Raw genomic sequence first — 20,033 nt, 5'->3', positions numbered from 1 at the left:
ATTCGTTGCCGCCGCCCATCACACTTCCTCCCTAACCACTCTCTTTTTCTGAAGTGAGGAGTCCTTGTTTTTCAAAATAATAACTTTGGCTTAGGGGTTGCCCCTTGGCTCCTCCTACCGACTATGAAAAACACTTCGATCTCAAAATCTATCTAATTAGCATTACTTAGACTTAAATACTTTTAAACATAGACTAAGGGCCATTCAGCCTCGATTTTTTCCCATCTGGGATGCTGTAATGAACACATCATGCAGTTGTAATGGAGGAAAGAATATCCAGAATTTATGTAAACAATGAACATTGCACATACTTCAATTCTGGACAAAGAGAAAAAACTAAAAATATACTCCTTCCTGCTAGACATTTTTTGTTATTTTACTCCTCAGGAACATGTCTTGTTCTGTAGTAGGACAGTATAGTAAAGCCGGTGGGTACCACTAATCTGTCTTATTGTTCTAAGCTCTGCTGTCAAAAAATAATAACCCGGCGGAGATTTGAAACTTATTTAGCTACTCTTTAATTGACAAATTATGAAGCCAAATCTTTAATTGACACAGTTCAATCCTTTCTTTTTTATTAAAAACAGGGTGTGATGGAATCTAAAAAAATCTTCAAAAGGAAACTCCTAATCCACTATTATAATCTTGGATATATATAATATCAATGATCGTATCCTCTGAATTTTGTCTGGTTTCTCTAACATTTTCCCGCTTGGAAAGGTCATCTCATGTGGTCCCTGTCTGTCACAAAAATTGTGAGAACACAAAGGTAAAACAGATCCAAACCCAAATAATAATAAATAAAAATGGGGGTTAAAGGGAAAACCCAAGTTTCGGAAATTCAACGTTATAATCCATCAAAATAATCCAACTTTCAGCATTCCTACTTTTCTGGGGTTGACCCTTTCTTTTTTGGTATTTATCATCTCTGACCCTGCAATCCCCCTGAAGTTTTCTCTTCACTTTTCAGGTTAGTTGCCCATTTTTCACCATAAATACACAACTTACTTTTTCTCTTTGGATCTTCACATCTTTCATTTTAACCTTTGACTGCATATATTATTTCTATCATTTTTCTCATTTATATTTTTGGACTGTTTTTTATCTAAAATTTTTAAGCTATGGGTTAAATTTGTAATCAAGTGAACTTAATGTGATTTGGATCCTATGGCTATGTTTGGTTAGAAGTTTTCAATCCCAGATACAGAATTCTCTGTCACATCAATTGGTTTATTCTTTGGTTAGATCCTTGTTTTGACCAACAAAAGAAAAGGGGGTTTGGGTTTAAATTGTTTCAATCTGGTCTACTTTAAAGTCAATTGTGTTAGTGGTAGATCAATAATCTTGTTTCCTATGATGGATGATCATGCTATGATCCAAAAAAGGGAAATTTGCAGAAGAATTCCTGGTTTCAACTGGACAGGAATGAAAGGAAGCAAATGAACTAAAAATGGTTCCTTTTTGTCTCTTACAGAGATGGTTTTCTTAAAGGCTGTAAAAAGGGGGGAAAGGAAACAAGAAACTGACAAAGAAGTTCCAATAAAGAGCAATCTGATGTTAGTTGTTATGAATAGTTGTAATGAAGGAGTTATAATTTTGAATTTGTATTGCATTTCATATAATGCTTGCTTTTGCAACACAAAATGTATTAGATGTAGTGACACAGAGATTAATGATACTACAATTGCTAAGGATTTAAGTTTAACTGCCAACATTCAGGGAAACATTTGTTAAACTATGAGTGCGGATTTAAAGAAATCCTCTTCAAATGGCTCTGAGAAGTCCCTAATAAATGAAGAGCAGCAGGCAAAGGTATGTTCTGTTTATATGATCCCTTATCCTTTGTTTCTCATTGGTCATTTTGACCTACCGTAGATTTTGGTGTTCGCAGATTAGTGAGATAAGAAGGTTGATAGGACCATTGCCTGAGAAGTTGGCCATTTATTGTTCTGATGCAGCCATAGCAAGATATTTAAGGGCACGAAACTGGAATGTCAAGAAGGCTACTAAAATGCTGAAAGAAACCTTGAAATGGAGAGCAGAATACAAACCAGAAGAGATTCGTTGGGTATGCCAAATGCGTCCTCCTATGATTTATCTGTAGTTTCCAATAGGAAGTGCCAAATGCATGCTGGATTTGGCCGTTTTAGTATGCTCGTAACAAGTTCTCTATTTTATTTAGAAACTTGAGGGTACTATGGTCTAGGAATTGACAATCTGTTGCCTTAGATCTTCCTTAGCAATTGCATTCTTTTGCATTGTTTTCATGCACTCGGTATGGTTCATTGAAGTAGGAATTTAAGTCCACTGGATTTAACCCTTAGAGAGAAACCCATGTTCAATCTAGTTATTAAGGCAGAATTCCAGTAATTAGGCAGGTCAGAGGCTTTATCCTCTTTCATGTGAACAATAGCTGGTTCAGGTCAAAATTTTTCCTTTGACATATGGTATTTTAATGAAATTTTTTTAATTTTTTATTTCTTTATTATTTATGATGTAGGAAGAGGTTGCTCATGAAGCTGAGACGGGAAAGATCTACAGATCAAATTATATAGATAAGCATGGAAGAACAGTTCTTGTTATGAGACCTAGTTGCCAGGTTTCATCTGACTTCCTCTATATCTCTATAATTCATATATCTGGAATACATAAAAGTAGACACAATTTTGAGCCTATAGTATTAGATTTCATGTCTGAATATTATCCTATGCTAACAGAAACTAAAGAAACAAATAACATATAGATCCCAATCTAATGGTTTAAGATTTTTGGTCATGGCAACAGTAGGATTTTCTTTTTATCTCTTAAGCCATTAGTTAGTCCGAATAACAGCTCAAAGCATCAGTGTCTTTTGTGAACTCAAGTCTAATGACATGTTTTATAGTCTTATAGATTAGTAAGTTTGTATTATCGTGCAAGTTTCTAGGGCAAACTACTTAGCTGTGCATTGGTTTGCCTTGACAACTCAGTTTTGTGTTGATTGCAGAACTCGAAATCAACAAAAGGACAGATTAGGTATTTGGTTTATTGCATGGAAAATGCAATTTTAAATCTTCCAGAAGACCAAGAACAGATGGTCTGGTTGATTGACTTCAATGGCTTCAATTTGTCACATATATCGCTGAAAGTGACACGGGAAACAGCACATGTTTTACAGGAACATTATCCAGAGCGTCTAGGTGTAGCAATACTATACAATCCACCCAAGTTCTTCGAACCATTCTGGACGGTAACCATTTTGATTTTTGTCTTCTATGTTCTTTTCTTCCAGGAAATAAAATTATCCCTGAGATTCTTAAGGATGTCCCTGAAAATTGCTCAGATGATTATTTATGCACAGTACACAAAGATCTATTTAAGCGTATGAAATTGCTAGCATCTTAAGATGGAATTTGGATATAGGGTTCCAAGTCAGAGATTTTGTAGATCTGAAGAGATTCAGATTAAAGTAGCTTCCAACTTTTATGATTCTTTATACTACGCTTTTTGCTTCGGTTTTCAGCACTATGGTTGTTTTTCTATCAGTTGTTAGTGTAAGGGCATCTGCTTTTGCTGCAATCATATTCATTTATGCTTTATATGGGTGATTGATTTAATATTGGAAGTTTGTTCCTTGGCAGGTGGCCAAACCATTTCTGGAGCCCAAGACTCAAAACAAAGTAAAATTTGTATACACTGATGATCCCAATACCAAGAAAGTAATGGAGGATCTTTTTGAAATGGAGAAACTGGAGTCTGCCTTTGGTGGAAACGATGACTCAGGTTTCGACATCAACAAGTATGCTGAGAGGATGAGGGAAGAGGATAAGAGGATACCCGCATTTTGGACAAAATCAGAAGCTCCACCAGAGCCCATGCCGACATCTTCTGTTGATTTGAATTCTTTTGATTCTGATGCCTCTGATAGTGGCAAGGTAGATGGTTCCACGAGTCATGTTTCAGATTCAGAAGGCCTCATTTCCGATAAAAGTGTCTTGGTTACTAAGGGCAGTGATAATTGTAATGGCTCCAAGGAATTGCTTTACAGATAGAGGAGACTCAAAACTTGAACCATGTCTTGGCTGAGGCTAATAAGGTACGATGATCTGACTGTAAGCGGCACTGTTTAACTGTTCTAGTTAGAAATATGAAGCCTATTACAACTTCCGTTTTGAATGGATCTCATTGTTTTTTCGTTCGGTTAATTTGATGTATCCTTTTGATAACAGCTTGTCTTGTTTTATCATTTCTCACTCTTTGATTAAAAGTTTATGCAACATAGGTTAACCATGCAGTTTTCTCTTTTTATTTCTTTTTTTATTAAGGTTTCCTTGGCATTTAAGTAATAGTATCTTAGTTAACATTCCATACAGACAGAGAGAGAAAGTAACAGATAAACTTTTTCTTATTGCACCAAAAAAAAAAAAATCGAACTTAATACAAAGACAAACCCGTCTGTCCATATTTTCACAACAAACTGAAGACGGTAAAAACTGGAAATGAGTATTGTATATCTATAGCACACCTACCTAACCTAATCATCTGCAGGGACTTGCAACTACTTTGCTGCACCCATATGAAAAATCAACTGGACGACAGCTAACCTTCGGAGCTATTGGTCCAACATTGTAACCAGAACAATCGTAGATGGTGATGTCAGTAGTGATGCAAAAAGACGGCCCTGGAAAACTTAATAGAAAAAAAAATTTAACATTTATCGAGAGTCGGAAAGAGGGCTAGCATACAGGATCCGATGTTACCTCTATACTTAAAAGGACATATGTCAAGTCAACATGTCATCTAACTTCTGCCTGTATTGAGCCAACCTCTGCAAAAGTTAATTGGTAGAAGTATTAGTCCTCTTAAATTGAGCTTAATAATCCTAGGTAAAAGGGTTGAAAGAGTCATCAAAAACAAGATGATAAAGAGATAAGTATATCCTAATGCAAAGTTTCTTGTTTTTCCTCTTGAGGTCGAGATCTCTATGGTATCAATGGTAAGATAGAAAACAAAGCATAGTGTCAACATGATGAATTCAGCAAGAAAAGCTTCTTTCATAATCAAGTTATTTCCAAGTAAAGCTACTTTTATGATAGAAAGCTATGGCCATATGTGGATATATAGATAACACCTTCCTTTCTGCACAGAAGTTCCGAGGCCATTCCTCAAGCTCTAAGACTTTAAGCATGGACCAAGGAAAAGTTTGAAAACCCAAACATTTCTTGATTCCCTACCTCCTTTCCTTCTCAAAAAGTACTGAAAAAGCAACTACTTAGTCCTTTTTTATTTCCAAAGCTCTTTTATAAATTTCTTGCTTCATGAAGCAAAATCACATATATAAAAGCAGTAGAATAAACTAATTTTACACAGGTCCATGACATATCAATAATAATGCTGAGAGGAAGTTGCATACCCTAGTGTAAGCGTAGACTCCAGCCTCTGTTGGTGCTACTGGACTTCCCCTCCTAATGAACTTTCCCTCTTTAAAAATGTAAAGCATGGGTATCCCAGTGGATAGTTCTAAAGTAATAACCTGTCCCGTGAAGAATACAAAATGAATACAGCATAATAAGAAAAAGAGTACTAGGAAAAATTGAAAACATCCCGAATGGAACCGAAAGAAGGGTCCATACCTCCTGGGAGGTTAGTTTGTCAAGATACATGATAATGGATCTTAATGAATTCCCATGGGCAGAAATCAAGATATTCTTTCCAGATAAAAGTTGGGGTTCAATCTGCAAATTAAGATTTGCTATGAGGCGCTACTATGTCGTATTAAAGGACTTCAATCATTTGATGATAGATAAAACCAGATATAGAAGTTACATTATCTCTGAAATATGCAACAGCTCTTTGAGCACACATTTCCAAACTCTCGCCATTGGGTGGGGGTATATCATAACTTCTGCGCCACTCGTGAACTTTTTCATGACCAAATTTACCCGCAGTTTCCTGTTTATTCAGACCTTGTAATTCTCCATACCTGCACGAAGAAGATAGTAAATGAATGATTCATGCAAGAAAAATGAAAAAAATCTGAGGCAGCCAATAAGAGGACGTCAGAAAGGCATTGGCAATATGACTTGATTAGTCATGATATGGAGAAAAAGAAAAAAAATATTACATTCTTTCATTCAATTTCCAAGATGTTATAACAGGAATCGATTGTTCTATGGTGTCTTCACTGTATATTTTACTCCACGCTCTTGCTCGCTCATCCTCATTATGAAGGATAATTGGCACCTATCATCAGGTCAATATTAATAGGTTATCAGTCTAATCAATCAAAGAATGACAAAATAACTGCTCTTGGACTTCTAGTAAGTAGATATGAGGTTTTAAATAACTTCGAAACCATCTAAACAAGTCAGTGGTTTTATCAATGGCAGCATCAACTGCCAAGTATCATCAAGTCACCTTCTTGCGGCGATGTTGAGTCATGGCTAGCATAGCAGTCATCTGTGCACGAATTAGTGACGATGTGTATATCATGTCAACAGGTATGTTGCTGATTCTATGACCAGCTTCAATTGCCTCTTCTACTCCCTTATTGGTTAATGGCACATCAACACAACCTGTAAAAAGGTTCTTCTCATTCCATAAAGACTCACCATGGCGAATCAGTATCAAAGCTACCTCATCTGCAATGAATATCCCGAAAATTAAAGATCAGATTATTCCCCCCAAAAAAGAACCTAATTCTTGTTCCCCAAGTTATGAGGAAATACCAAATCACTTGCATTAGTTGGAATCAATAGTGCAGTTCGATGGCTTATAATCATGAAGGAAGATGGAGCATTGTCATTTGGTATATTATTTGCTAACTGAATAAGAAACTATGTCTAGGACAATCTGGCTTACTTGATTTCATGTGAGAATCAACGGTGTCACTACTTGAGGGAGCTAAAAGAGGACCAACAACAGAGGTTTGAGACGTTGATGCCTGAATAACGTTGAATTTCCTCTTTCCCGAACTATAAATCCCTCTCTTTGAGAACTCAACTTCCAACTTAAACCCCTTGGGAAGCAACCGTACCGAACGGTTCCCGACATTGCAGTGAGTTCCGGAATTGCTGAGAAGCTGAAGAGTTCCTCCAACTGTTTGTTGCAACATAGCATTGGCCATTCTGAAAATCCAAAATAAGCAAAGCAAAGTGCAAATCTAAGAACACCTTCAATAACTAGACAAAAATGAAGCACAAATAGGAAAAAAGAAAGTCATCATTATAGACAAACAAAACACCAATGATTATGCCACTAAGGGATTTTATTCATTCTAAATAAGTAGTTAAATTAGGGTTAAAGGCAAATTTAACAAAGCTCAAATCATCATTAAAAGAGAGGCAACAAACTCAAGAAAAATAAAAAACTTGCAAAGCCATTCATTTAAAGTGAAGAAAGGGCAAATATCTTGGCCGCCAAGAAGACGATCATAGAAACAAGAATTTAGCAAACACCCTATATTTTATAAAATATGACAGATCCAAGAAATAAAAAAGGGAACTCCGATCAAAAGCTCAAAGTTAACATTTCCCATATGGGGTTTTGTTCCATAAATCAAATACACAGTAAAAGTTTCAATACAGAAAAAATGAAGAAGAAAGAAGAAAGCAAACCTTGAAAGACAACAAGTGAGAAGCAAGAAACGCAATGCTGAAAGAGAAAGATGGTATTTAGCGTTGATGGGTACCTGGAAAAACTGACTTTGGGGTGGGGTTTATATAAGAAAACTATAGTTGCAGTTTTTGTTGTTTCTTCAGTAACCTTGAAAAAGCTGGGATTTTCTTGGGTGTTTTCTTGATTTTGTTTTCCCACGTTTTCTGTCTTCGTTTTCAAATTCTGTTATTAGTTATTGAAATATACATAAATTTTGAATTTAATCATTTTAATCATTATCTTTTTAAAGTTAAGATTTTAATCCTAATTACATTTAAATTTATTATCCAAAATGGCATGATTTTTTATGAGTATTTTAAAATAGCAAGCTAAAAATTGTAATGTATTCGAGTGACTTTTAAAATTTATAATGCGTTTCTTTTCTAAAATATTTTTATTTATTTATAGACATTTGTCAGTCGCATGATACTATTTTAAGACTACTTAATCTTTTTATAATTAAAACTTTATTATAATAAAAGGAACACTATGAGTCACCATTATTAATTTCCAAATTTAAAACATATTTAAAATTACAAGTAGAATTATAAAATATATGATTCAAATGATAATCAAAATTAAATTTGGAAAACTTGAAAGGTAAATACTATGTTTGACAACCCTTGATGAGATTGTAAGGACCATACGCTACTTCAACTCCAACAAATGAATAAAGAAAAAGAAGCAACCCTTCAAAGCCTCAAGGTTAAAGCACCTAACTCCATTTTCCAATTCTCCAACCCCCCATCTTTTGGTGGGTTTTTTTATCTTACACGTGCTTAATGTATCATTCAAGGGGCTTTTTTTTTTTTTTGTCACACCTACCAAAACCTACCCCAAAATCTGAGGTCTTTGACCAATTTATATTTTGCTTTGTTTTTTTTCCAAGGTAAAAAAGGGGACACTTCATGTTTATGGGGGCCTAATACTTCTTTGCTGGCATCCTAAAGAATATGCTCTAGCATTGTTCTTTTGCCATGGGCTGTTAGGAATCCTGGCCTTTTGCCTTAAAGTTATCCAAATCATATAAAAACTAAATTAAGGTATAACCCAAGTGCAAAAGACCTATATGGTTTCAACAAATCCAAAACTTATATAATAAATTGTTTTGGGGATTGGAAAATAAATTGGAAGTAAATTCCTGCTGGATGTAAATTATTTCAATATTATGAAATATTGGAAAGAGCATTTATATAAACAAAATCAACGTTTGCAAATTGCTTAGATCTATATGTGGATTTAAGTAAGTATTCTGCTTATCAAATTAAAAATTTGATCAAGCAATCAAAATTTTTAGATTTGAGTAAAACTTAAATGAACCTTGTGTTTATAAACATATTAGGGATGGAAAGGTGATCTTTCTCATTCTAATGTTGATAACATTTTACTCATTGGAAATTGTATAGGGACATTGTTATCGATTAAATTGTGATTAACTCAACAATATAACATAAAGGACTTGAGAAATCCTAACTTTGTTCTAGGTATTCAAGTACTAAGGGATAATAAAAAACCAAAATGATAACATTATCACAAGCTTCATACATGGACAAAATATTAGAAAGTTATGCAAATACATATTCAAAAAAGGGAACTCAACCCTTTGTAGTATGGCTTCATCTTTCTTTGGAGGACTGTCTTAAGATAGTAAAAGAAAGAGAGTACATGAGAAAAGTTCATTATGCTTCGGTAGCAGGAAGTTTCATGTACGTTATGTTATGTACACGTTCAGATATTTGTTTCACAATAGGGCTGGTGAGTCGATATCAAGCGAATCCCGGTCAAAGACACTAGTAACATTACAACAAGATAGGTCAATAGTGACACTCGAGAACTCTAATGAGACACGAAATGGCGTCGTTATAGAGTTTGGCAACGCATTCGCATGCGTCACCATTGGGTATGTCTTCTTAGGGTTGGCGATGCAAAAACTCACACGTCTACATAGCTCAGCCAATGAAGATGCATCCATTGTGTCTCTACATCTAGTTAGTGGAGACGCATTTACGTGACTATATAGCTCAATCTATGGTGATGCGAGACATGCATCTTCACTGTGTCAGTAGAGAAGCATCCACTGTGTCTCTACCTCTAGTTAGTTAAGACGCATGTATGCGACGCTATAGCTCAGTCTATGGTGACGCGAGACATGCATCTTCATAAGCATATCAATAGAGACGTATCCATTGTGTCTCTACCTTTAGTTAGTGGGGACACATGTGTGCGACACTATAGCTCAGTTTGTAGAGACGTATTGTCTGCGTCTTGATAGCATTGTTAAAGGAGACGTATTATTCGTGTCTCTACTTCTGGTCAGCGAAGACACATATTTGTGTTGCATTGTTTGTGTCTCTATAACCTTTTTAGAGAAGACGCATACTTTGTGTCTGTAACACCCCTATACCCGGTTTGACCCAAGGAACCTGATATAGGAATATTACATTTGGTGCCAAAGTGATTTTGGCTAATCACTAATATATTTGAACATTAAAAAAAAGTTTTCACTAAATTAACTTATATTTTAGTCCCTACTACTCGGTACACAGTTGATCTTCCTAAGTACATGCCATTCTATTTAAAATTTTGAAACATACCCTCTTGGCACTTGGAGATGTGATGAGATGGATGCTCACAACCTCAACAACAATTCTTCAAAATCACTATACCTACGCGTTGAAAATAAACGCGTTAAGTCGGTGAAGACTTAGTAAGTACCCATGATATTCAAATTCTATTAAATTTCTTAATTCCCAATATATCATTTCTTTGTTTATTTATCATATTCATTTGTAACTTTTTACTTATTTCACAATTTAATCCTTAAGTCCTCAAATCAACCTATAAAAATTACTACTCTTTTTATACATGTATCGAATTTCACCATTTAGTGTAATTTTTCTTGATTTCCTCACTATTTCTTTCACAATTTATTTTTACATATTTAACTTACTAGTCATTGTCTTTCTTATACTTCCTCAAATACATTCAAATTACTTACGTTTTCACTTTACTAATTCAACATTTTAAACATGAATCGAAGATAAACCTTTACCTTGTAATGAAAATTATTTACTTTTTTAGCAGAGGCCTAGTAGACTAAACAGAACACTTAGGATATATAAAATTGATATAGAGGTACATTATTATGCACTATTAAACAGAGAGCACTAAAGTGCTATACGGAGAGCACAAATGTGCTAAACAGAGAGCACTAATATACTAATAATCTAAGAGCGGACTAGGGTCCCTTAATGGCATTCCACTAATATCCTAGTAGTTCTAATCTCGTCTACTTGGGCAAATTATATCATGCACACATATCACTTTTACACTTTTCGCATAATGCTTTTACATACTTTACAATTTAATCCTTGTAACAATAATCTATATACTTATATCTTCACTATCTTTAATACATGTAATATAACTCTAAATTCAATATTCATCTATAATTCACTAATAATCCTTATCATGTATTTCACATATCACTTTTATATATTTTGTAATTTAATCATTAGCACAATATTTCGTGTAGCAATATATTTTACTTTTAATAACACATATAATTTAATTCAATACTTATTAATATTCCAAAATTTACTACAACATCAATTTTTCTCATTTTAAGTATTAAGCACTTCACTTTTCTATTTCTAATGTAAATTTTCTCAAATTTATGATTTAACCCTTAATTTTCACAACATAGGAAATAATTGTAGTTTGGATTACAAATTCATATATTCTTTCATTTTTCACTATGTGCTTCATTATCAATATTTCATTGTAAACTTTTATAACTTTCCAATTTAATCACCTTTTTCCATAAAAGTTCTCTATTCATTATTACACAATTTTTCTTTGACATCTTACTTAATTTATATAATTAATTCCACTATCTCATTTTCCACATCAAATTTCTATGTATTTCAATTGTATTATTTCCACCACATATATTTCTCAAGTCTTTCAATTTAGCCATTGTTTCCATAAAATTCCACATTTTCCATAATTTCACTTATCTAATACTTTGTATATTTTTCGCTAACACATAACCCAACTATTATACTTTTATTATAATTTCCTCCTTCACTTAAGAAATTATTTCACACACACACACTATATATATATATATATATTACTTAGTTACCACTTAGTTTACAAAGATCACATTTTAATCCTTAAATAACAAGGAAGTTCATGGACACTTACCTCTTTTCTAGCAAAATCTCTTATTTTGCCCTTTTCCTACCACTTACTCAACTTCTCTCTTCATCAACATGTCAAAAACACAATATTTCCTCATGAGAAATCTTTACTTTAACACCATTTTTATAATTTTCTATCACTATTAAACTTAAAAAATAACATAAAACCTTAACATCCATACCTTATTCACTTTAAACCAAATTTTAACTTGACTTTCTCTCTCCTCCAACTTCTATTTTCTTGAATCTAACTTGATATTCTAGCTCCCCATAGTCTCCTTATTATTTCTTTCTCTTAGTGGCTATGTAAATTCTTTTAATTTCAAAGTAAAAATGATGGATTTTTGATAAAAGTACCAAATTGTAAAGAAAAAAATTTCTTTCTTTTCTTTTCTCCCGTTAGTAGCATGGAAAGATGAAGAGAATTCATCATCTTTCTTTCCTTATATACTAAATAAAATAATCAAAATATAATTAAATGTCAAATCAAAATATTAATAAACTAATATTTATTATTTATTTAATCTAAAATATCACAAACATCATCATTACTCTACAAAATATCTTTCTTGCTAGATAACCATTTTGTCCGTTATGATCTTTCAAAATTCTTCCATTGAATCATCTCTTATTTTAGTAAAATTGTAATTTAATCCCTCGTTCTTTTTTTATTTATTCAATTTGGTCCTAATTCATCCATTATCTTTTGTTTCTAGATCCTTCCACCCTTAAAATATTTTCACTATTAGTCCTTCAATTTTTTTATATTTACACTTTAACCCCTTAAATTTTGAGTATTTACTCTTGGATTGCAAAGCTTTTTTTAGTTTTGCGATTTAGTCCTTTCTTTAATTAATACATCATAATATACTTCCTAAATAGATTTTGTTGACATAACTCAAACTTTTTCCTTTTTTTCGCTTTATTTCCTTATTTTATTGTTTCAAAAATAATATCTCACTTTTTTACTGTAGCAACTTTCGGGGTGTTATAGTGTCTCTACCTCTAGTCAGTGAGACATAGTGCGCCTCTATAGCACAATGTGCAGAGAGACGTGGTTTGCATTTCTATTGACTCTAGTACAATGTTCGGTGGGGCCTGAGTCCATATTACTAATCAATTATTAATAATAGAAATAAATCACTAAAAAAATACTAACCAGATAATTAAATTATCTTGATATATCAAGTTTCCAAATGTAGCTTGCTTACAAGTTGTAACATCTCGGTTTCTAATGGTGCCGAAAACGGTGGTTTTAGGAACCCCGTTCTTCGATGGTTAAGTTTGTAAATATTATTTAACAATATTTACAAGATAAATGTAGTGTTACTCTGAATTTTAATTTTATAAATTTTATTAATTGGTTAGTTAGTCAAAGTATAAGTGGTTTGTATCAAAAGTTATTGGTTTTAGAAAATAAAGTATCGGGACCTCTTTTTCATAAACCGAGCTAGTAAAAAAATTTTATTAAATAATTGTGGAGTTTTAATATAAGTATATTGAAGTTTGGTCTAGAAATTGTGATGATTAGATGGTTAATTAAGGAAAAAAGACTAAATCATAAAAGACGTAAAAAATGAATTACTAAAGATTTTAATTATTAAAAGACTTAAATGGCAATTGAACCATTAGAAGACATAGTCGACGGGTGGTGGGGCTTTTGATTGTTAATTATATTAAAATAAAAGAAGAATAAAATTTTCATTAATTAAAATTAGAAAGTATAAAATGATAAAAACAAAAAAAAGAATATGAAAAGAAAGGTTGTTCATCATTTTGCTTCTACCATCAAAACCAAAAAGGAAGAAATTGAGAAAACCATTGTTCCTAAAATTTTTCGAAATAATCTCTTCAAAAAATTTTCTCTCTACAACTTTCTCTTGAATTCAAGTGTGTGTCGAATAATGACCTAAGACTTTCTTTATATAGAGGGAGTTTAGAGAGTTCAACTATGATTAAATTTAATCACTTTAATATTAAATTAATATAATATAAATATTAAGTTAATATTAAATTAAATTAATATTTACAAGATAAAAATTAAATTAAATTTAATATTAAGATAATCACTTTAATATCAAATTAATAAAATACTATTAAGATAAGTATTAAATTAAATTTTAATATTAAACTATTAAAATATTATTATTTTTGGAATAGTTAACTGAAATCAAATTCTCTAGTAAAGTCCTAATAGGAGTGTAACTCTTTCACTACTTAACCACCAAATACCAACCGCCGTTGGCCATCCGGACACTATCGTCGCAGTTGTCGGCACTGCCATGTACAGTTATGCAGGTGCAACACCCTAACGGCAACCCGAGCCAATTCGGTTGCCATTGGTTCGGTTCGAGTCAATGACAACCCGATCAGTCTGCTCTAGCCACTGGTTGGACCGTCAGCTCGGTTTCACATACCAGGTCTGGTTCGATCAGTTTTTGGGTCTTGATCTCGATTCGGGCTCCCATGCCCAATTTACAATCTCAAGTCCAATTTTTAAGTTTAATTACACATTGGGCCAATTGTCTGACTTGAAAATTAATTTCCAAAAGTATCATATTAATTTTAATTAATTTGATTAATTTAATTTTACTTTATCAAAATAATTTTTTCAAAAATCAAATTAATTTTTTAAGAAAATTCTTTAATCAAATTCTCTAGTTGAACAAATCTTGCAACCACCTAATTTAATTCCACATTAAATAAATCAACTCATTTAAATTATTTCCAAAGTCGTAGAATTTTCTTCTGATTCAAATACAGTCCGATCGAGCTTTTGTTGAGCTAGCGGAGGGACCAATTGTACATATACAATTAGGCTCTAGCAATTGCAATTATGTCCAGAAGTATGGTTCTGATAATTCACAATTACTTAATCATGGAGTCAGTCCACAAGAAGTATTATAATTGAAAACTCCTTATTATATACTCTTTACGAAAGCAATTCATTCAACTGCTTTGTCCAATGACCTTGTCATGTGTGTGTTAGCCTTATATGATATCCTTGAATACAATCATATTTTATCTCATTGTCACCATTATGTCTTCTTAATGATTAATATGATAACTATCAACAAATGACTATGACAAATTGCTCATTCGAGAACAAGCAACCCGTAATCATGTTCCATATTTATCAATCCACATAATGCCAATGAGAGGATATCATTAACTCTTTAATTGAGCTATGAATTCTATTGTGGCTAGTAAAACCATGTCATATGCAAGTCATGTACCCAACATACCGACTATGGGCTATATCATTTTTAGAGCTTAAGCCTCCACTTACATCAAAACACATGAGTTGCATACGTATGGTTAGTGAGTAATTCATGATTTAGGTAAATCACACCATGAATGTCACAAGTGAATTAATTCACAAATAGACTTAGAATTAATTTATCTTGTGTCCAATCCAATGTATCATTCTACCAATGAATACACCTATGTCTCTACCCGTGGAGTCAACTGCTCTAGCCATCTCCCCAATTGAAATTGTAGACGACATAATAATCCTTCTCAGTATTTGAATCAAATGCTCACTTTGATTCTTTTACGGGATTATAGACTCATTTAGATTATCTACTTAAGTAAGTTGCCTTTCTCGCAATGTAAACGTTCTTACAATGCCACTTATTTTTAGTTTGAACTTAGACAATCAATATGCTAATATTTACTTGTCACAATTTCACTATGCATGCAAAATATAAAAGATGAAATACAAAAGACATAATAGTGAAATGTGAAATTAACTTTATTTGTTTATTCATTGTTCAAATAAATAGAAAACAATTACATGTTTATTACAAAATGGGCACATTTCTCAACAATAATTAGTATGAATAAATAAATTATAGATGAATATATATGAAAAATGAGATGTAGTTGTTGTTATTGAAATGAAAAAAGGATAAGAAATGGGAATGGAATTCGAAATGCAATATTCAAATGTGAAATGAGTTGGAATTTGATAGAAGTGTTCATTGAAATCATGGATTTAGAAATGGAGATGGAATGTACCATCATATGAATGGAGATATCAATTAATATAGGAAGTAGAATTACCATATGTTAACATCACTAAAATGTATTAAATTTAAACAATGAGTGCATGAGTTGGCACAATTGACATGTTAATTGTATAACATCATTTAATTTTTTAACTTAGGCATTTTAAATATATTATATTATGTTTTAATGTTCATATTATAGAAATATTACTAAGTTATACTTAGCGTACATTCTTGTTTCATGTGCATAGGCTAGGTACTTTTCAACTCGATCGTCAACTTAGCTTTTAATGGCAAATCCAGGACTCAAGTGTTGGTGATGTTTTCATTTTTGTGTTGGCATGTACCTAGGATGTCTTATGGCCATATTGATCATTTTGTACTTTGTGGCATTTGAAGATTACGTATATAATACCAAAGTATGTGATGAAAAAGGTTATATTGTTAATGTCTTGCTAAAGTAATTTGGTTTATGTGATTCATGGTATAAAGATTGATTGATAATATATTAGGTGATGTGGTTGATTGGTATATAGTTGAAAGTGATGAATGGTATGCTTTGATTGATGCTTGGTTATGGAATGATGATTTGGTAAGCTTGGTGACTAAACATGAGATTGTTTGAATGATCATTTGGCGTTTGATTAGATGATTGTGAAAGGGTCATTTAAGGTCTATTGAAGTGATATATATATATATATATATATAAATGCTCTTTTGGTTTTTCTTAAAAGACATTTTTCTAGTACACACGGCTTGGCACACGACCATGTTTTATACACGGGTCATGGTATAACTATGTGGTCTATAAAAATTTAAGTGATTTTGGTGCACACGGGTATAGAGAGTTACACGGTTTGCTCACACGACCATGTTGCCTATCTCACACAGGCATGACTCTTGTACACTGTTTAGTGACACAATCGTTTGGTTTATCACACATGGGTTAAGCTTTCACACACGACCAAGAGACATGGTTGTGTGACTTCTGTATGCAGATTTTTCCTTCCTTTTTAAATTTGTTTTAATTTAATCCCTATTAATTTTCCTGCTTAGTTTTGACCTTTCGTAAGCTCAATATTAATTCAAAATTGATTGAATCACATGCTAATTTGATTAATTATAAATTGTTGATAATTAATTGAGATTTTAAATTATGATGTACTTGTAGCGTCTTATTACTCGGGTTTGATAACTGGACCGGGTAAGAGGAGTTACGCAAGTCGAAAACCAAAATCTAACATTACATGTCCACAAAATGGGAATCATAACAACAAAAACAACAAAAAGAAAATAGGTGATTTTCCTTTTTTAGCTCCATTCCAACTCAAGCATGTCCAAAAATACTAGGAAGTTTATGTTGTCTTCACTAACCAATAGTAGTTGTAAAGTGTCGCATCTTATCTCCACGCTCCAATATCATCCAAGCATTTCATCAAAGGATCATCATATGAGATAAAAATCTGTGATCAAATAGTAGTAATCACATTGAATGTCAGAAACCGCATGAATTAAAATGTAACATTATATAAAATAGTACTTCCTTCCATTAATTCGTTGCATGGAATCAAAGATTGAATTGATCTTCGTGTCTCCATTGACCTTCATAAACACCTTTCGGAGCTTTCCTAAATATCTCTTCTTCGAGTGGTTTGTCCTTTATTAGAACATAGTTCTGACGCTTTAGCCTATACTTAAATTATCTCCATTTCGCACCAACGGAACTGTTGAGTGCTCAGTATTTTTCAGGCCATTGAGCGAATAGAATTCTTATGTGAACTACATGGTAGTGGCAAACAAAACAGTTAATAGAGACGAAATCAGGACTTCTAACTGAAAGCACACACGAGATGAGAAATGAAGCTGGTTTCCCAAGCATTGTGAAATGAAATAAGTGTACAACATAATGAAACAAAATGTTCATTGCAACACTTAAAAAGGGCATAGAAAGATAGATATTTGAAACGAAATCCCAACAATTTCCATATGCTGATAAAAGACTTTAATTTACATAACAATCGCTATGCCAGCGACATCAAATATGTTAGCAATATACTTTTGTTTCTCACCTGTAATTAAATAAAAATAATTTAAATAATCGTTCAGTTTTTCAACTGTAATACTCCCTGGTTTTGTAAACAAATTTTGATATTGCACAGTCAATTTTTCACTTGATTTTCTAGTTGGTTTCAACTATATCAGTCAAGTAAACAGATCTGCAATCTTATATTTAAAATAAAAAGGCAAAAGAACAGACGGAACTCTTTTTTTTTTCATTTTTCTCGAGAAACAAACGGAAAATAACAAAAACATAGAATGGAAAAAAAGAAAAAAGAAAAAGATTGATAGAGTTCCATTGAGATCAGAGAATAAATACCTTCTTTTTCTCTTTGTTTTCTACTTTTTGAATATTTTTTCTAATAATAATGAAGAGTGGTGGAGAGTAATGGAGAAGATGGCAATAAGAAAAATCAAAAGAGTGCGTGCAGAATTGGATGGAAGTGATGGCTTCTTTTAAGTTTTTAAATTTAAATGATAAAATTATTTTGTTAAATTCTATTATTAGCTCCTTATAGTATGCATAAATTGTTAATCTTTGTATTTTAATCCCGTATTTTTAGTTTATTTACTTTTTTAAATTTAAAATTTTAGTTCGACTTAAATAATATATGTTAAATTTGTTAAATTAATTTTTTTAAATTTTATGAGTAAATTTATTATCACATGTGTAATGTCATATCAACTTATTTTTATTTCTACATAATATTAAAAATATTTTTAATGGATATAATGACCGTTGTTTGAGTTATAATTGAAATTTCAAATTTCAAAAAAATATAGGAGCTAAAATTATTAAATTAGAAAAAAAAATACTTAATCCATAACTTACACATAATACATGACTAATAGAAGATTTGACCTAACAATCTAATTGCTACGGTTTGGATTATAGACCTGTTTATGAGTCGAGTTACTTGCCCAAGTCCAAAGGTCGCCCAAAATTTGGGAGAGTTTGGGCAAAAATATTAGGCCTGAAAAATGGTCCTAAGACAACACTTTTGGGCCGACACTTTCCTAAATGTCGGGATAGACTTGCCGACATACGCTTTGGCCAACTTTTTGTATAAGGGTCAGGATATGCATACCTAAGGCAACGTTTAAATAAGAGTCAACTTAAAAAATAACTTATTTACACCGGTGTAAGTCAATCTTGATAAAGGGAAAAAGTTGTGCAAGTATTGATAAGGGAAAAAAATTGAAATATCAACAGTGAATTTAGAAAAAAATGGGTACGAATCTCTTGTAGGAATGATTCGGAAGATCCAAAACCAAAAATAGTGGTATTTGCTAACAACAACATAATGGAGGCAGTCAATCAAGATAGGTCGATCCGAAATCTGATTCAAATCCAATATAGCACCTATGAGTACATAAGAAATGTATTGAATCGATTCATTAAAAAGAATCGATCCGATAGCAACATTGAATATGGAATTCAAAAAGATCAAATAGGAAATGACACTCTGAATCATGAAGTTTGAATCGAGTTAGACAACAAAGAATCGATTCAAAGAAGCAAATAATTGATTTAAAATAACAATAATGAATCGATTCAAAGAAGCAAAGAATCAATTTAAAACAATAAGAATCGATTTAAAATAACAAACAATCGATTCAAATAAGCAAAAAATAAAAAGAAAATGCCTATATATTTCACAACAAACAATAAATTTGTGTAGTGTATTTACATATTTTCCTTTAATAATACAGAACATTTCGGTGTTTAAGTTGTGCAAAACAATTTAGCGACCTACGGAGATAATGACTGAAGTCTCTACAATCGATAGCTCAGGAAATGTGAGAAAGCGTCTCCATAGGTAATCCAGAGAGATGTAGCCTAGTATCTCCATTGGTTAGTTCCAAAAAGACATGATAGAAGCATCTCCTTAAGTAGGCTTAAGGAGATGCGCCGCAGAGTTGTCTCTTCAATGCCTACCTAAAGAGACGCTAATTATGTGCATCTCTAGATATTGATGTGAGTCAATTTAAGAAAACGCAACCCTAACGCATTTCAAGTCATATGTCACCTTTTACATATTTTGTTATAGTGTAAGTAGTTAAGCATATACTGAAGTATTTATGGAGAACGATGGACTATATGCATGCTTGTGTATTCCGAAGG

The 20,033-nt window shown here is 32.3% G+C and overlaps 2 protein-coding genes and 1 long non-coding RNA gene across 4 annotated transcripts; 1 reads left to right on the top strand and 2 right to left on the bottom strand.

The window, feature by feature from the left end:
• Nucleotides 1-571: 571 nt before the first annotated feature.
• Nucleotides 572-4,269, top strand: LOC108483980 (uncharacterized). Its single transcript, XM_017787561.2, has 6 exons — nt 572-970; nt 1,720-1,812; nt 1,892-2,068; nt 2,501-2,599; nt 2,987-3,229; nt 3,621-4,269. The coding sequence occupies exons 2-6, from the start codon at nt 1,738-1,740 to the stop codon at nt 4,029-4,031; spliced, it is 1,005 nt and encodes a 334-aa protein (XP_017643050.1). The 5' UTR covers nt 572-970; nt 1,720-1,737; the 3' UTR covers nt 4,032-4,269.
• A 97-nt stretch (nt 4,270-4,366) lies between these two features.
• On the bottom strand, nt 4,367-7,828 carry LOC108483979 (2,3-bisphosphoglycerate-dependent phosphoglycerate mutase 1-like). Of its 2 annotated transcripts, none has more exons than XM_017787560.2 (9): nt 7,596-7,828; nt 6,841-7,106; nt 6,397-6,620; nt 6,104-6,222; nt 5,806-5,962; nt 5,613-5,714; nt 5,393-5,512; nt 4,740-4,807; nt 4,367-4,668 (listed from the first exon to the last, which is right to left on the bottom strand). In XM_017787560.2, the coding sequence occupies exons 2-8, from the start codon at nt 7,103-7,105 to the stop codon at nt 4,763-4,765; spliced, it is 1,032 nt and encodes a 343-aa protein (XP_017643049.1). In that variant the 5' UTR covers nt 7,106; nt 7,596-7,828; the 3' UTR covers nt 4,367-4,668; nt 4,740-4,762. The 2 variants fall into 2 exon arrangements, with proteins under 2 accessions (XP_017643049.1, XP_017643048.1); XM_017787559.2 differs by having other exon boundaries at nt 4,367-4,660.
• Nucleotides 7,829-17,064: 9,236 nt separating this feature from the next.
• LOC128293880 (uncharacterized) lies at nt 17,065-18,347 on the bottom strand. Its single transcript, XR_008283997.1, has 2 exons — nt 18,228-18,347; nt 17,065-17,629 (listed from the first exon to the last, which is right to left on the bottom strand). It is a non-coding gene; the product is annotated as an uncharacterized LOC128293880 (long non-coding RNA).
• Between the last annotated feature and the right edge of the window lie 1,686 nt (nt 18,348-20,033).

This window comes from Gossypium arboreum, chromosome 6, assembly GCF_025698485.1.
Source record: "Gossypium arboreum isolate Shixiya-1 chromosome 6, ASM2569848v2, whole genome shotgun sequence".
Classification (NCBI taxonomy): Eukaryota; Viridiplantae; Streptophyta; class Magnoliopsida; order Malvales; family Malvaceae; genus Gossypium; species Gossypium arboreum.
This window is presented reverse-complemented; position numbering and strand designations above follow the sequence as displayed.

Bases quoted from the DNA above. Each gene is read 5' to 3' on its own strand.
- LOC108483979 (XM_017787560.2), bottom strand. From the start codon at position 7,105: ATGGCCAATGCTATGTTGCAACAAACAGTTGGAGGAACTCTTCAGCTT. The intron at 6,621-6,840 runs GTAAGCCAGATT...TATTCATTGCAG, and splicing joins TGATTCTCACATGAAATCAA to ATGAGGTAGCTTTGATACTG. The intron at 5,715-5,805 runs GTAACTTCTATA...CTTAATTTGCAG, and splicing joins TTGCATATTTCAGAGATAAT to ATTGAACCCCAACTTTTATC.
- LOC108483980 (XM_017787561.2), top strand. From the start codon at position 1,738: ATGAGTGCGGATTTAAAGAAATCCTCTTCAAATGGCTCTGAGAAGTCC. The intron at 1,813-1,891 runs GTATGTTCTGTT...TGGTGTTCGCAG, and splicing joins ATGAAGAGCAGCAGGCAAAG to ATTAGTGAGATAAGAAGGTT. The intron at 3,230-3,620 runs GTAACCATTTTG...GTTCCTTGGCAG, and splicing joins TCTTCGAACCATTCTGGACG to GTGGCCAAACCATTTCTGGA.